Genomic DNA, 17,471 nt, shown 5'->3' on the forward strand with positions numbered 1-17,471 from the left:
GGTTCCCCCGTGCTCTTTGAGTGCAGTACGTTAGCTTAGACTTTACCACGCGTGCTTTTATAACCGAGCTCGTGTGTAGAGTATTTTCAGTAGCCCTTCAAGACAACTTTAAAGCATCAAACCCCTGTACATTATCTCTAGACTGCCTTTCCTGGGCGTGAGCCCTCTTGGAAGCTCTTGCTAGTAGCTGGAGTGCAACAGATTGGCGTTAGACTCCTGAGAACGAGGGACAAGTGGAAGCCCTCCCTACTTAGAGGCTAACCTGAGAGTCTCTTAAAGGAAAGTCTCCCATGGGAATGGTTCTGGAGTGGCCCCATGAAGTACTTCTCTTCAGAGGGCCCAGCTTTATTCCAGCTCCCAGCACATCAGCAGCTTAGCAGGATTGACCCCACTTGAATTCCAGCTCCTCTCCCGGTGTAAATACCATGTGTCCTTTAATCAGAGGACAGAATTCAGCAACGTTTCTCACGATACATATTGTCTTTAAATGTGCTTTAATAATCATGCTCAACATGTAGTTGTGTGTTTGATAAGCCCATTACCTTTGAAACTTTAGCAGTTTTCAGTAATAAATAGGTGGCTGGAGAGATGGCTTTACAGTTAAGAGCATTTGCTGTTCTTCCAGAGATCTGGCTTAAGTTCTCGGTGCCCACATGGCAGCTCACAGCCTTACCAGTAACTACACATACACACACAAATAAATGTAATAAAATAACCAACAGAAATGACTTGTTATATTTAGTGTCTATATGTCATATATATATAGACTAGGTTCTAATTACACGTATATAATGTAATAAATATATATGAGTATCCTTCTGATACTGGTTCACACGTGTGTGAATGGGGTACCTGTGGGCTCAGGGCACTCCCGTACCTCTCTATCTTGAGGTTTTTAAAAACCCAGTATTGTGTCTTTCTTTCCCCCAAGATTCTTCCTAGTCTGATGTTCCTTCCCCCAATCATTTCCGTATGTATTATGAGTGTGCAGTTAGAAGCACCCGTGAGCAGCGGCTCAACCAAAGCGTTCAGACTTCTTTCCTGCAGATGACGTGATGCTCTTGTGACAATGGGCTGCTCTTGCTATGAACTGCACATTTACCGTTTGCTTTAGTGCCATCTTGTTTGTGACTGGACAGTTGCTTCTCCTCCTTGCAGAGGCATAGAGAAGTGCCTGGCGGCGGGGAGGGCATTTGTTTAGCATGTCTTGTTGGCTGGATGCGTTGGAGATGGGACCAGTTGCAATATGGAGGTGTGACTCTGAGATACTGAGAAGCTGTCTGGTTTATTATAGCAACTACGAGAGCTGATAGCAGAACACAAGCCTCACATAGATAAGATGAACAAGACCGGACCGCAGTTGCTGGAGCTGAGCCCAAAGGAAGGCATTCATATCCAAGAGAAGTATGTGGCAGCTGACACCCTTTACAGTCAAATTAAAGAAGATGTCAAAAAGCGAGCTGTGGTTCTTGATGAAGCCATTTCTCAGTCAACTCAGGTAATCCTTTACACTAGGGAAAAATTCATTTCCTCCCCACAGCCAAGCCTACCAAGCATTTTCCTGGACCCTCTGGTTAAATTTCATCTCAGGTGATGCATCAACTGTATTGTCTCTGAGTATAGTGCCTCTGCTCTCAGAGCTGAGATTTGCTTGCAGCCAACTCTTAGGTTTCTCTGTCTACTTCAGGGTACAATAAAAATAAATAAATTTCGTAGGATACCCACTGGGAGCAAAGGTCAGATACTTGCTTCAGTGACCACCATAGGTAGAACACAGTATTTGACGTCGGGGAGAGAAAAGAAACTATTAAAGTCATTAATAATAAAATATTTCTAATAAAGCACTTACAGGAAGCCCTGAACAATAAGCCAAAGGGGAAAAAATATAGGAATATTAAGTAGGAAACAGAGTTTTTGTAAATACTATTTTTTAAGAAGCTGACTTTTTGCAAAACTGTAGGTTTGCCATTTTCAAAGTTTTGATTTTTATCGTTAGATACTGGCTTTGGGGTGGCATTTTCTGTACTCCCAAGTGTGTGTTCTGGTTTCCCTTCTGTGGCTGCAGGAGAATACCCTGAGGAGAAGCAGTATAGGGAGGGATGGGCTTGTTTGTTCTTACACTTCCAGGTCCCTCACTGTGGGACGGCAGGGCAGGGGCACAGAAACAGAGACCAGGAAGAACACGGCTTAGTGGCCTCCTCCACAGCCCGTGCTTAGCCAGGGTTCCTCTGCAGCCCTGTGCCATCTGCTCAGGAATCAAGCCACTCAGTGAACTGGGCCCTCCCTCCATCATCAATTACCAGTAAAGACCATCATCCTCCATAGATATACCCATAGGCCAGTCTGATCTGGGAACTCCCTCAAGTGAGACTCCCTTCTCAGATGACGCTAGGTTGTGTCAGTTTGGCAGTTAGAACTAAGTAGGGCAGTGTGGGTCCACTCAACCCTGACGCTAGTGTAGGGTTTTAGAATAAACACGGTTTCATAACATCGCGTAATTGTGTATGATGCTTTTATAAATATAAAATTATTTCCTATATCTAATTGTATATTTATTTGACCATGAATTGGATACAACATTGGACATATTTTTATTTTGTTTAATTTCACATTTTTTTCAGTTTAGGAAATATGTAACTCAAGGAATCCCTTGACTCTAATCAATGCCACCTATGAATTTTGCACGCACTTGTATAATGTTTTAGGATTTCAAAATGTTCGTTTTAAATGAATAATCAGTTTTGACAACCAAATGTGCATCTTATAAAAAAAAAACAAGTTGAATTGTGGTTAAAAAAAATAAACAACAGGTTAAGATTTATATTGCTGCTAAGGAGTGTAGACTGTTTCTTAATGAAAACATTCAGTTACTGATGGGAAGCTCAGTGTTCTCTTCATGAGCGTGTCACACAGAAGTGCACCGAGGTTGTGACCTTAGGCATGGCTTCATACACCAGCTGGAAGTGACTCCATATGGAAGTGTTGGCAGAGGGGCTTCAGCTTTTAGCTGAAGGAAATGTTGCAGGCAGCAGGACAGTGACCCCATTGTCTTGCCCGTAGTTTCATGACAAGATCGACCAGATACTTGAGAGCCTGGAGCGCATCGTGGAGCGTCTGAGGCAGCCGCCATCCATCTCTGCTGAGGTTGAAAAGATCAAAGAGCAGATTGGTGAAAACAAGAGTGTGTCTGTGGACATGGAGAAGCTGCAGCCGCTGTACGAGACTCTGAGGCAGAGGGGAGAGGAGATGATTGCCAGGTCTGAGGGCACCGAGAAGGACATATCTGCCAAAGGTAGTGATTTCGAAGTGAGGAAACAAGCTCTGCGTTCCTTTGTTTGTTTGTTTGGTTGGTTTTTTACATAGGGTCTCCCTCTAGGTAGCACTGGCTGGCCTGTAACTCACTATGTAGGACAGGCTGGCCTCAACTTCCCAGAAACCCAAATGCCTCTCCCTCACAAGTCCTGAGATTGAAGGCACGCCACCACACCCGGTCTCAGCTTTTAAAACTGCTGTGGATTTGTACGCTGTCCGCTGCCAGCCTGACTGCATAGCAAACTGCCAGGTCTCTAAAGAGTTTGCACAGTGATGTGTCACTGTATGAAAGTCCTTTGATGTCCTCCTCAGTTTGTGAAATCAATTGGTTGAAGACAAAATGTGTTTACATAAAGACCATATGTTTTCTGAGCCTCTTAGGCTCTCAGACTGAAATTAATGCTAATAAGCCAAAGCTGGGGATACAGTGTTAATATCATAGCTAGCATGCCTCCTCCATCCCATAACCACCAGAATGGTAACCATAGCCACTAATATTAGAGTTGTGATCTGTGAGTCAGAGGAAAGGTGTGTATATAGTGGAAATGAGTATTACAGAAGCAAGCCAGAAGTGCAAACCCTTGTCCTGTTCCTGGGCCTGAGCAAGCAGTTCCATCCTTGGAGAGCATAAGAAAACATGTCTCAGATTAGTTACTTAACTTAGCTTAGTTCCTTACTGTCTTTGGGATTAAGACCAGCTTCATGAACTTAAAACTTGGTACACTTGGGTCTTCCTGAGCTCGTGTGGCTTTAAGCATCTACTTTTGTAAGGAAAGGTCTTGGTTTGGCAAGAGCAGACCTATAGATTTTGTATTGTATGGGATAGGTGTGGGACCATTGATAATGCATAGGCTGCAGTTGGTCAGAACCTGTTCTCATTCTATGTATTTAGCAAATCAGGTAACTGTTCGCTGTATGAGCTAAAGTTTTGCTTTTGCTTTTATGAGGGTGACCTGCATCTTTGCTGACATTGTTTTGCTGTATAGCCGTGCAGGATAAGTTGGACCAAATGGTTTTCATTTGGGAAAGCATACACACGCTGGTGGAAGAAAGGGAAGCCAAATTGCTGGATGTTATGGAACTAGCAGAGAAATTCTGGTGTGATCACATGTCATTGGTTGTTACCATAAAAGACACTCAAGATTTCATCCGGGACCTGGAAGACCCTGGGATTGATCCCTCAGTAGTAAAACAGCAGCAGGAAGCAGCTGAGGTAAGGGACAGAACTCATTTCAACTAAAAAAAAAAACCATGAAGTTGTACATGCTAACACCTGATCTTGTATATGACTGAGAAAATCGTGCTGTTAAAATTTGCATCGGTTCTGAATGTCAATGTGCAGTGAGAACCAAGATATAATGGCCATGCAGATGTCACCTGGAGGTGGCTCTTAAAATCATGTCTCTGTCCCTACACTGCTCACACTTGGTGCAGGGCCTCCCAAGCAGCCTGAAGCACGGGATGTCTTCCTGTCTCTGTCCTGCTGAGTCAAGGCCCTCAGATGCCCCCACTGTCTGCTGGGTAAAGAGCCCTGACTTTACCCAGGGCCTCTACCAGCTTGCTCTCACCAGCTGGTGCCCGGGTGGTCACAGGTCCCGCTCTGCTGTTCTTTACCTCTGTGCTCTTTTTAGTGTCCTTGAAGCCTTGCACAGTCTGTTTCCTTACCTCAGTGTGTCATTTCTGCCACCGCTGCAATAGGCTTCGGGATTGGGTTACGTTAGTACCCACCCCATACACTTATTTTGTTGTGTATTTACCTGAACCGCTTGCGGAGCTATGGGGCTCTGGAGAAGGCTAGGCAAATATTTCCATTTCCAGGGTTTGGTTTAGGGCTTTGTTCATGATCAGTAAATATTGCCGAGTGGGTGTGTCTAACCATGATGGTGAAAACAAGGTAGGTGCTTCATTTCTCTTGTTATGGATCAGCCTTGATACCTGGGTGGTGACACGCCGTGGAGCTTCAGAGCTAGCTTACCATGAGTTTCCCAGCGGACACATTACTTGGCATAAAATCTTTGTGCTCCTATTTTACTGCTGTCTGTTTTGAACACATACAGGCAAACTAGTTGTGAGAAACAAAATGCCTTCCAGTGCTTTACTATATTGGGGATGTTTTTAAAATTGCTCTGGTATTTCGTCTTTATTAGTAAAGATTTGGTGTTAGAGAATATTGTTTTCTCTAAAATATTTCTTTTGTTTTCTTGTTGAGAAAATGACTATATGAACTTGGGAAATAAAACAAAACGAAGATAATCTCACCTAGGAATCCCTCTGGACAGCTTCTCTGTGTGGCATCTTTTCCTGGTTTTGATGTGGTTTTACGTGGTGTTCTGAGGCTCTGTTTTGAATTCTAGGCAATAAGAGAGGAAATTGATGGACTGCAGGAAGAGCTAGACATGGTCATCACACTGGGCTCTGAGCTCATCGCTGCGTGTGGGGACCCTGATAAGCCCATTGTCAAGAAAAGCATAGATGAGGTACTGGTGGACGGGTTTTCCACTTTCACAAGAATTTCTTTCTCAAGACTTGAAAAACTAACATCTGTTTGTTACAAACAGCTAAAACCATACATTTGACACTCAAAGGATTGCAACGTTTGTTTTGTAGTTAAATTCAGCATGGGATGCTCTCAATAAGGCTTGGAAAGACCGGGTGGATAAACTGGAGGAGGCCATGCAAGCTGCCGTTCAGTACCAAGATGGATTGCAGGTGAGATGGTTGCTGTGCCCGCTGGCTGGCCTGAGCTGGAAACAGGAAATGTTGTTGGTGCATTTATACTTTGGTACCAGCCCAACCCTGTGGCTGTGTGCAATTGCAGACAGATCTGTTCCTGTAATTGCCACAGCTACTTCGACTCATCCTTCTTAGAAGCTATTTCTTACCTTTCGGACATATGGATTTATATGTACATGTAAACATGGGTTTGTACACACATTAGTGGAATTTACTTTGAAGAGCAGTCTAGTGGCTTTTTTTTTTTAAAGCGAGAGTAAATGTTCCCACGCAGTATTTCTCAGAATTGCTGGGCACCAGGCAGTGAAGTGTCGTGGGACAGAGTCTGAGTTCTGTTCTAAAGCTGAGTGAAATAAGATGAGAGGAATAAACATGAGCTAAAAATATCACCAAGTTTAACTGACGTCAGAACGCAAGAGCACCGATGCGAAGCCATGTTTGCTCTGTGTACTAAAATAGATTTTTATTTTATTGACTCAAAACTGGGTGTATCACGGTGCTTTCTTTTCTACATGATTGTTACAGTAGTTGTTTCTTGTCTTTTCAAGGTTCTCATTCAGTTCGTTAGCCAGATAGAATCTGGTCTTTTAATACTAAAGTTCTCTTGAGGCCAGCTTAGGGATATTTCTTCCCTACCTCCCTCCATGTCCTGTTTCCTAACAGGTTGGCAGGAGTTTAATCTTTCATACTCCCTACCACATGGAAAAACCCTCTCTTAAGTATTTCCATAACACTTAAGTGAATATTATTTTTAAAGCTCATATGAGAACATTTTTTCCTTTTTCTTCATGTCACTTCATCCTATAAATATCACCAGCCAGGCTTTATCTCAGCAGAAAGGGTTTTGAACTTTGGAAATACATGAAATTTTTCATGACATAAAACACCTTGTTGTAACTCTTTGTTGTAACTCAAGTGCACACACACACCCCACCCCAAGCAAAGTACGGATTTCTTGCTTAAATGACCTATGGCCAGTGATAGCTACGTTGGACTCCCACTGTGTAAGGATGTGTCATAATGACAAGTCTTTTGAGTGGCATTGTCTCCCATGGCTAGAGATGGTACTTCCAAATATGTGAGGTCACCTGAGAGCCTTGAGCAAGGCACCATGATTTGACACCAACAGCAAGAAGCATAAGCTCCATCATAAGTCCTATTGGTCATAAATGGCAACTTGGGTTACTGACTGGCTGTAGTTATGATACGGTGCTAGGTACTCCATAAGGTGCAAGGCTTGGTTATAAGGTGAGATACCTTTTCTTCCCAAGTTGCTGCTAAAGTGATTAGGGTTGGTTAATGGTCATTTAAATAGACCAGATTGTCTGTAAGGTTTCTCTTCTGTCAGCTTCATCAAAATGTAAAATGATTTAGATATACATTCATTACCTTTTAAAAAAACATGCAGTAAAACTGTGTGTAATGTATAGAAACCTAGGAACAATGTAGTGGGCTCTGAAGCCTGTTGCAGTTCACAGACTCTTAATCACGTGCTTCCGCAGGATTTTAATGTTATGGTTCACTATGAGCTGAACCATAGTGACCTTCTTGGTTATTTGAATGAGTAGATACATTTGGATCTTTTTCTTTCAGTTTATTTCTATATAAGCAAATGAGAATTTGCACTTTTGTGGTTGAACATATAATATATAAGCTCAGGTTATATATTGAATTATATATTGAATATATATATTGAACATATAAGCTCAGGTAGTCAGGGTTGGTAGCAAATTCCTTACCCAGTGAGCAATTTCACAAGCCCTACAACTGTTAGAATTTCTGCATATAGCAAGTTCAGATAAGCGTTTATTTTTAAAAGTGAAAGATTGTTTTATTTAATACCTATTCTTTTTCGAATGAGCTTTTCTTTGGAAGTGCCTGATAGTTTAAGAATAATTTTTCTTTTGCCAGCTTTGGTGCAGAATTGTAGGTGACGTTTACTTGATATTTGAGGAGCTGTTTTATATTAAGGCTTTTATTCAGGAGAACTATCTTTGTTTTATAAAGTAGGCGCCTTTCATAATTTCTCCTAGTTATTGCCTTTCCCTGTAACCCCAGAAGTATGGCCGTTCCGGAGCAATGGTAATAACATGGGAAATCTGTCTTTCAGGCAATATTTGACTGGGTTGATATCGCAGGCAACAAGTTAGCCTCAATGTCTCCAATCGGAACGGACCTTGAGACTGTCAAGCAGCAGATTGAGGAGCTCAAGGTATGTGTGGGGCTCCTGGTTGGTAAAGAGCCGCCTGTATCGTCAAGTTACTGGTTCATCAGATTTCTCACTTCAGTTTGTTTAGCTTGCATAATTAAAACATTATATATTGACTTCAAGATTGTACTGTTTATTTCTGTTGCATGTTTTTTTATTTGTGCGTTTGCACGCAAGTGTGCCACACATGTAAGGAGGGCAGAGAACAACTTGTGGTCAGCAGCTCTCTCCTCCCACCACGTGGATCCTGAGGATCAAGCTCAGGTTGTCAGGGGTGGTAGCAAATTCCTTACCCAGTGAGCGATTTCACAGGCCTGTTAGAATATCTGCATGTAGTAAGTTTAGATAAGTGTTTATTTTTTAAAATGAAAGATTGTTTTATTTAATACCTATTCTTTAGAGAACTATAAATAAACAAAAAAGGGTGAAAACAAGACTAGTAACTCTCTCCAAAAGCTGTATACGTAAAAGCGGTTATACCTAGGATTTGATATACAGCTCTTCAGATGTCCTCATATCGTAGTGGAGGGTGTGTGTGTGTAAAGGAGGAGAGCCAGATTTGGATGGTGAGACTATTATAATGTGCCTCAGTAGTCTGTTGTAATTAGCGTAATTGATATATTGCTATAATATTAGCAGTTAATTAGCATCCGCCATTCAAATAAATGTTTTCTATTGTTGACAAAATGTTGGTTGGCATAACAAAGGTCACAAAGTGCCTGTCAGTCATATAGAAAGACCAGGGAAAAGGGTGTAATTCTACAGCCACATGTGATAGCTCAGGTCTGGAGTCCCCGTACTTGGGAGGCTGAGCTGAGAAGATTGCTGTGAATTTGTGACCAGCCTAAGCGAAATAGTGGTCAAGGCCACCCACAGCTACAGCAGGTCCCTTTCTTGCTAGTAGTAGTAGTAATAATAATAATAATAATAACTTATTTTGCATCAATAGTAAGACATAGAAATCATTATTAATGAATATAAAACAGCTATAAAAACATAAAAATTATGAGGGAGTGCATAGTGTGTACTTTTTTGAGAATAGGAATTACTAAAGTTCTTAAAGTCATTATTTCTGGGTTTTCACATTTATTAATATAAAATCGTATAAAATATAAAATGTAATATGAAATATTATAAGAAGTTTCTCCATGGGATTTATTAAATTTTATTATACAGACTAAAAATGAAGCACCCCAAATTGTAACTATTTATAAGACTTAGAATAAAGGAGGGAAACCTCTACCACTTTTGCTTTCAGTAAGAAATGTGAATTTTAGAATAGTTTTGGTTTAAAGTTACTGATTTTTTTTAAATGTTCCTGTTTTTTTATAGCAATTTAAGTCAGAGGCGTATCAACAGCAGATAGAAATGGAAAGGCTGAACCATCAAGCGGAACTTTTGCTGAAGAAAGTCACAGAGGAGGGCGACAAACACAGTGTTCAAGACCCGTTGATGGAGCTGAAGTTGATCTGGGATAGCCTGGACGAGAGGATCGTCAGCAGACAGGTGAGGGCCCAGACGTAGGACCAGACATTGTGTGTGCACACTCTTGGCAGTATAAAACAGCCATTGAAAACCAAACTAGCAGTTAATAGCAATAACCGTTAGAGGCATCGAAATTTTCTTATTAAAATTCCCCCCTTTGTGCCACATTTAACCACGTTTGTGTGTGTGTGTGTGTGTTTGTTTGTTATATCTCAAACTAGACTTGTTGATTACAGATATGACTAGATTGATGAGCCATGCGGATGGACTCGGACAGCATCAGGCAGTTGGTGTTTTGCCTTTGTTTTGTAAGGGCACATCATTCATGATGTCAGACTCTAAGTGGATTTTCTTCCCTGCTTCTTGGCAGCACAAGCTGGAGGGTGCTCTCTTGGCACTGGGTCAGTTCCAGCATGCCCTGGATGAGCTCCTGGCGTGGCTGACACACACAAAGGGCTTGCTGAGTGAACAGAAACCCGTCGGAGGAGACCCGAAAGCCATTGAAATTGAACTCGCCAAGCACCACGTACGTACTGTCGCTGCCTGTTATTTCTATGTCAGAGTTTTTCACGTTTACGATTTTAACAGAGGTTATTTGGCATCAAATTGCTTGAAAGGGTTAAATAGAGAATGTCCTAAAAACATCCAGGCTGAAAATGCTGTTGTTCTACCACGGCTTTTAATGCCCCTGTCCCGTGAATGACAGTTGCTTTCCAGAATGACTCTTCATCAAAACACAGTATGTTTGTCTCATGGTGTGAGCGTATAGAAGCTTTTACGCCTTAGAAATCTGGCAATGGTCTTAAACGCAGCCTACTTCAGCAGTCAGAATTGTGTGTCGTAGAGGTAGAAAATCAGACGCCCAGTCCGGTTGTTTAGTCGGGAGATCTGTTCATCTGACTCGTTAGAGATGCTATTTGGCCTTTTTGCTCTTCATTTCTGAAAGATCATTGTGTAGTGACTTGGGGTTACCAAAACCAGCGTGAAGAGAAAGTTTCCACCCTCTGCTCATGGTCTCCCTCTGCCTCTGAGCGTGAGAGGAAGGAACCTGACAGAACTGTCCTGTCAGTGTCGACACTGGAAGAATCTAACTCAGGCCTTGAGGAAGTGTTTACCGCAGTGACCATGTCAGGGTGCATGCTCTCCAGAACTGACTCCCCACTCAGCTGGCTGTGTGCCTCTGGAAAACACTGACTCATGGGGTCCCTCAGAAACAAAGGCCGTACTCCAAGGGCTGCCTCCCTTATCTGGAGAGCCTCCCGGGTCTGGACTCCCCTCCAGATGTGTGATGTCCTGCATAGGATAAGAGATGACATCCTTTTCTTTATTACTGCCAAGCATACGTCAGAGAGTGTGGGGTAGGGCCCTGATGACCTCTTGGCTAACATAAGAGAAAGGGCTCCTTTCAAATTAGTAGTCCTTGTTTCCCTTCAATGAGAGAATAAAGGATTGTATTTCTCCTTTCAAAACAGTAAGTATAAAACATGTGTCTTAAGGTATGTGACAATCTTACATTAGGAAAATGAATATATAGGAGTAAAAATATCCCTTAAAACCTTCAGATTAAATTAAACTAAAATTGACTTGAATCAGTGGAAATGCTTCAGTCATCTAATTATAATCTCTACAGAAGAACGTAGTGCATTAGTCACAAGGGCATTCTAGTGAGAATACCTGTCAGCGTCTGGACTGTCTCTTTAGGACGACTGCTATATCTAAACTAAAAGTGTCTCTAACTGAAGGTGTGTCTTATCTAGGAAGCCTCAAAAGTTGAAGGAAAGGGAGCTGTCACAAAAACTTGCTATTAAAACTTCTTTGTTACGAGGTTTTTGTTTCAGAATATTTCACAACCAGAAAATAAAGCAAGTATGATGGACTAGAGGTGTGGTTCAGCTGTACGGTCCTTACCTAGCACACATGAAGACTAGGTGTGATCCCTCAGCGGTACCTAAAACTACCTGTGCTATTCCACGCCTGTATTACCAGCACTTGGGAGGTGGGAAAGGATTGGAAGTTTGAAGTCCTCCTTAGCTGTGTGTTGACTTCAAGGTTTGCTTGGAATACATGAGACCCTCTCCCTGCCAGAAAAAGGAAAAAAAAATAAGCAAGCATTATAAGCACCATTACTGTGTTTCCAGCTAATGATCATACTGACATTTTTCAGGTGCTCCAAAATGACGTTTTAGCCCACCAGTCCACAGTAGAAGCGGTCAACAGAGCAGGAAATGATCTAATTGCCTCGAGTGCAGGAGAAGAAGCAAGCAACCTCCAGTACAAGCTCAAAATCTTAAATCAACGCTGGCAGGATATTTTGGAAAAAACAGATCAAAGGAAGCAGCAGCTGGATAGTGCCTTGCGCCAGGTGAATGAAGGGAATAAGCCCTAGGCTCGCTCTGTGTCCAAGTCCAAAGTCATGTGGATTTGCTTCATTGAGTCACAGATGGATATTTCATGTTGATACTTAAAAGAGAGGAGTAAAAATAGGTGAGATAAAGAACAGAGCAGATGAGAAGGCGGCGCTCCTCTTCTTAGCTGACCTGAGCTCTCTTGATGGGGTGCACAGGTAGCGAGCCACTGGTTCCAGCACCTGGCTTCCTTACATTATGCAATGCAGAGAGAGGCTGACCTTGCTTGAAAGTGATAGTATTTGTGACACCAACCTAACACTACCCAATCACTGCAGGCCAAAGGGTTCCATGGTGAAATCGAAGATTTGCAGCAGTGGCTGACTGACACAGAGCGTCACCTCTTGGCATCCAAACCCCTGGGAGGTTTGCCAGAAACAGCCAGGGAGCAGCTTAACGCACACATGGTATGTACGGTCTTTCCTACGGCTCTCGCCCGGGTAATGCATAAATAATAGTGGAAGAAGATACGGTTAAAAGGTTAAGTTTTGTGGCAGAAATCGTTGTGTGTAAATGCTAAGAAGAGCACCATTTAGCAATGAAAAAGGTTTTAAAGAAGTGTAGTGGTTTTGAGTAACACCGTCACTTTCTCTCCCTCCCTCCTTCCCTCCCCCCTCCACACACATGCCAAGTTATAAGCAGTATGAAGAACATCTCTAAAATTATCAGGCTAGACCTGGCATATGCCTGTAACCCTATGGTTTGGTTTTGCTGTTTGCCACTGGGCAAGACCCGTTTGCTCAATGGCGAAGTAGTTTTGCCTACCGATTTGTACCCTAAGAATGCTTATCTTTCGGAAAACTGTGAATGATTTAATAGCTCAGTGAACTCAAGTAGTTCATTACTTCCCTGGAAATGCTTACATAGCTTTCACATCGTTCATAACTTATTAACTAAGAGTTAATTCTATCTTCAGAATGTTATACTTTACAAAAAAAAATATATAAGAACTTGAAAGCAGAGAGCTCATCTTAAGAACTTCCAGAAAACTACACATAAAATACTTAGTTTGAATCCCGGCGGTGGTGGTGGCGCACGCCTTTAATCCTAACACTCGGGAATCAGAGGGATCTCTGTGAGTTCGCTTTGTAGACCAGGCTGGCCTTGGGCTCAAGGACAGCCAGGGCTAAACAGAGAAATTCTGTCTCGAAAACCCAATCAATAAACAAACATCTAGCAGATTCTAAAACTATAAGGCCGTGGCAGGTTTCCTTTTGTTCTGGTTGTGCTAGAAATGAAGATGAGAACAAGATGTGGAGCGGTCAGATCCTGAGGCTGCCTTAGGGCCTAACGCTATTTTAAAATGATGCTGTAAGTGTGCCTCATCTTTAACGTGCTTTCTTTTAAGGATGAGGAATACAGGTTTGAGCTGCTGAAAATGTACTTAGTGAGCTTTGTAATGACGCAGATCACTAACTAGTGTACTTCAGATGGTTAGTTGTATAAAACTTAACTCGATTTTTTTAAAAAAGTTGAAAATATCAGTAAGATGTAGAATATGTAACTTTTAGTCAAAACTGATCAAGGCACATTATAATTCAATCAATGTGAGAAAAAGTGAATTTTTTGGTTTTTAATTAATTATAAACATTATTTCATTGGTGTTAAATTTTTAATTTTAGCCAGTGTTTTTCTGTATTTATCATAGAAGATTTACACATCATCCTAATTTGTGAAAATAGTATCTGGAGTGTGGCTCCACTACTCTGGCAATCTCTGTATCATCCTGAGCATCTTTCTGTACTGGTTCTGGGTTTTCCATCCTTCACATGTTTGCTGAGTACGGGGTTAAACTGTACCAATAATTATTTAGCTATTGTATCAAGGCAAAAAGGACATAGATGTTTCCCTCGGTTTTCAGAGGAGGAAAACTCAGAGAAATTAAATTGCTGGCACCGCATCACAGATCACACTGGTTACCATGCAGCGAGACCCTTCTTGGCAGCATGCCAGTTACTGCTGTAGGCCTTAGCATGCAACATGCAGTAGACAGGGAGTGGCTATCAGCATCAGTGCTGTTTCGGTATTGGGTACAGTGCAGCTGTCTGTCAGGGTTGCTCTGTAAGCCAGAAAGATGAACATATGATGGAGACTTAGAAGGATTGACCTTAATATATATATGACTTTGAGGACTGAGGCTCAGTGATTAGGAGCACTCATTGGTCTTACCGCAGGCCCAGGTCTAGTTCCAAGCACCTACACGATGGTTTATAACGCTCACCCTCTTCTGATCTCCAGGGGCACCAGGCAGGGCTCCAGGCACGCACATGGTACACGTGCATTTAGGCAGACAAATGTACATTCATACACATTACAAGTAAATCTTCTTTAAAAAAAAAATGTAACTTACATCTTGTTCTTTGGCAAGTCATGTGACATGAAGGCCTCTCATTTTAGGAAGTCTGCGCTGCCTTTGACATCAAAGAAGAAACATACAAGAGTCTGATGCAGAAAGGGCAGCAGATGCTCGCAAGATGCCCCAAATCTGCAGAGACAAATATTGACCAGGACATAAACAACTTGAAAGAGAAATGGGAATCTGTGAAAAGCAAGCTCAACGAGAAGAAAGTACGTGCTCCGATCAGTAGGGCAGAACCGCGTTTGGTGTCATTAGGGCCTGGGTTATGTTTTATTTCCAGCTTTCAGGAGTCTAATTTTCATGATCCGTGTCCATATTTTTTTGCATATACTTGGTGTTTTATGAAGTTAAACACAGTATTCTAACCCAAGAGAACAGAGGTACGGTACGGATAAAGATTTATCACAGGTCAGGTGTTACTCGGTTTGTGCTCTGGTAATTTTTAAAATATTGAAGCACTCAAGTTCTAGGTTATGAATAGTTGTATTCTGATCACAAATTAGATGAAAGAGAATGATATGATTGTACTTGGGCTTTATAAGTATTAGTTTTATAAGTCAGATGATTAAACTGAAACACACCATCTTCCTTTACAGACCAAATTGGAAGAGGCTCTCCACTTAGCAATGGACTTCCACAATTCCCTCCAGGACTTCATCAACTGGCTCACCCAGGCCGAGCAAACCCTGAATGTGGCTTCTCGGCCAAGTCTTATCTTGGATACAATCTTGTTTCAGATCGATGAGCACAAGGTACGTGGGAACTCAGATGGGAAGCACCTGGCTTCCGGAGACCAATCTGCCTTCCTGTCTGTCATAAGCATCAATTTAGTAATTTGAAAACTTTCTTTTGTAATGTATTGTTTTATTCCTTGAGGACTTCACACCTGTATGCGGCATATTTGATCACATTCCTGTAGCTTCCCTAATTCCTCCTGGACTCACCCCTCACCCTCCCCACCTGAGAACTTTTCGTTGCCCTTTAACGCAAGCATTGTGACAGTCGTACACTTTTAAAGTCAATCCATTTCCCCACGTGTCTAATGATGTTCTTCTTTTGCGGGAAAGGTCTTCGCCAATGAGGTGAATTCTCACCGTGAGCAGATAATAGAACTGGACAAAACTGGAACCCACCTGAAGTACTTCAGTCAGAAGCAAGACGTGGTGCTCATCAAGAACCTGCTGATCAGCGTGCAGAGCCGGTGGGAGAAGGTGGTTCAGCGGCTGGTGGAAAGAGGAAGGTCCCTGGACGAAGCGAGGAAGAGGGCCAAGCAGGTAGTAAACTAGAGTGATGTTCTCTGACCTTGGCAGTCGGTAGCTGAAGCTGCTGAGACGTGTGATCACAGGACTTTTATCGCAGGCCGTGTCGTGTAACAATAAGAAGCCATGGTGTTCCTTTCCTGAAAGGGCAATGGCCTGCCTTTGGACTCTTGACGTCACCTTTTTGTGCTGGCAGCCACGTTGGGCCATGGGGACTCATTTTGAAAAGCTATAAATAGCTGAGCTTCATAGATTAGCATCAAGGCCCATTAAGAACTTACAGATTTTTGTTTTGCAGTGTGTTTATTTTTGCCCTTGTCCTTTCAACCCCTGTTCTCTTAATCAGAGAGGGGCACCAGACCTTCTTCTGTTGCTAACTCTAAGTCAAACTTCCCTCATATCAGAGCTGAGGAGCAGACCCGCGGCCTCCACGGTGCTCCCCGAGGGACCTCTTCTTGCAATGCCCTTTTCCCAGGCTGCTCGGCAGCGGCCTTTATTTCTTCCCAACGATCTTGGTGTAGCTCCAAATCACTTGAAGCTAATTACCTGGATCTCTGGAGGCTGCTTTTGGTTTGATTTAGGGACTCTCACAACCCCACACAGAGCTTTCCATTCTCTCTTAACCTGCCATTAACTGACATCTGAACTAACCACAGACAAGAGGAAAATTACACATCTTTCTGCCCTGTGGGGATAGAGCCACCTTATTTGGAAGAGAATTTTTCTTTCTTTTTTTTTTTAACTAGAAACTTAGTGTGATATTGAGGCTGAATTTTGTGGTTTCTGCTTTTGCCTCATTCAGCTCCTGTTGTCTAGCATTGGTGACATTGGAGTGTGGTGTCTGGGCGATGCATAAAGGCTTTAGAAATGTCATAAGCATTTCTGACACCTTCACTCGGTCTCTGAAATAGGATCGGTTTCTAAAGATTCTGTTAAGACAGTATTGACTCTGAACCTGGCATGTTCCTCTCCACAAGTATTTCTTGAGTTTGAACAGCTAACTTACAAGGCTTGTTGAATACGAGTAGCTGCTTGCCGTCTCTCCTCTCTCCATCTGGCCAGTGATGTGATCTTGTTAGCCAGCTTTGTATTTTTCTGCCTCCATTGCAAATGGATGGTGTTTGTCCTATTTCTGTGGCTTAAGCATAGCCTTAGAGGGTGGGCATCAAAGCCTGCGTATCTTACTTACACCACTCAACAGCCCGCTTCCACACCTGTTGAGAGCCAAACCACCCATGACTTTGTGGGACTGTCCTCTCATTCCATCCCTGTCCTGGGTTTTGTCTTATGGACTGATGTGGCTCTCAGACTTTTACCATCCTCCTTTTCCTTCACATTTAAGTTGATTAGCAATGTGAGAGGCATGTTCTGGGCAGGGAGGCCAAGTCTGTGATGAGCTGTTCTTTAGTACACTCTCGCAGCTTGTGCTGTAAGATACTCGTGTTGCTATGGTTATGCAGCTTTTATTACTTCATGTCAGTGTGTTTGTGTGTCCAGGGATCTTACTCTCATTTCTTTAGCTTTTGTTCTGTAGCTCTTCATTTAAATGTATTATAAGAAATACCGTGACCCGATGTTGGTGGCACACACCTTTAATCTCAGCACTCCGGAGGCAGAGACAGGCGGATCTCTGTGAGTTCAAAGCCAACCTGGTATACAGAGCAAGTTCCAGAACAGGCTCCAGAGCTACAGAGAATCCCTGGGGGGGG

The 17,471-nt window shown here is 42.5% G+C and overlaps 1 protein-coding gene across 15 annotated transcripts in view; it reads left to right on the top strand.

The window, feature by feature from the left end:
* The window catches only part of Dst (dystonin), a 399,168-nt gene that overhangs the window by 348,744 nt on the left and 32,953 nt on the right, over positions 1 to 17,471 (top strand). For all 15 annotated transcript variants that reach the window (XM_013351021.2, XM_026785512.1, XM_026785510.1 and 12 more), the window contains 13 exons: positions 1,295 to 1,498; positions 3,061 to 3,292; positions 4,299 to 4,525; positions 5,667 to 5,789; positions 5,920 to 6,021; positions 8,156 to 8,257; positions 9,587 to 9,760; positions 10,110 to 10,265; positions 11,904 to 12,101; positions 12,423 to 12,551; positions 14,542 to 14,712; positions 15,100 to 15,255; positions 15,571 to 15,777. In XM_013351021.2, coding sequence (XP_013206475.1) covers positions 1,295 to 1,498; positions 3,061 to 3,292; positions 4,299 to 4,525; positions 5,667 to 5,789; positions 5,920 to 6,021; positions 8,156 to 8,257; positions 9,587 to 9,760; positions 10,110 to 10,265; positions 11,904 to 12,101; positions 12,423 to 12,551; positions 14,542 to 14,712; positions 15,100 to 15,255; positions 15,571 to 15,777 — 2,181 coding nt within the window. The remainder of the gene's footprint in view (positions 1 to 1,294; positions 1,499 to 3,060; positions 3,293 to 4,298; positions 4,526 to 5,666; positions 5,790 to 5,919; positions 6,022 to 8,155; positions 8,258 to 9,586; positions 9,761 to 10,109; positions 10,266 to 11,903; positions 12,102 to 12,422; positions 12,552 to 14,541; positions 14,713 to 15,099; positions 15,256 to 15,570; positions 15,778 to 17,471) is intronic.

The sequence above is a fragment of the Microtus ochrogaster genome, linkage group LG2 (genome assembly GCF_000317375.1).
Source record: "Microtus ochrogaster isolate Prairie Vole_2 linkage group LG2, MicOch1.0, whole genome shotgun sequence".
NCBI classification, from domain to species: domain Eukaryota; kingdom Metazoa; phylum Chordata; class Mammalia; order Rodentia; family Cricetidae; genus Microtus; species Microtus ochrogaster.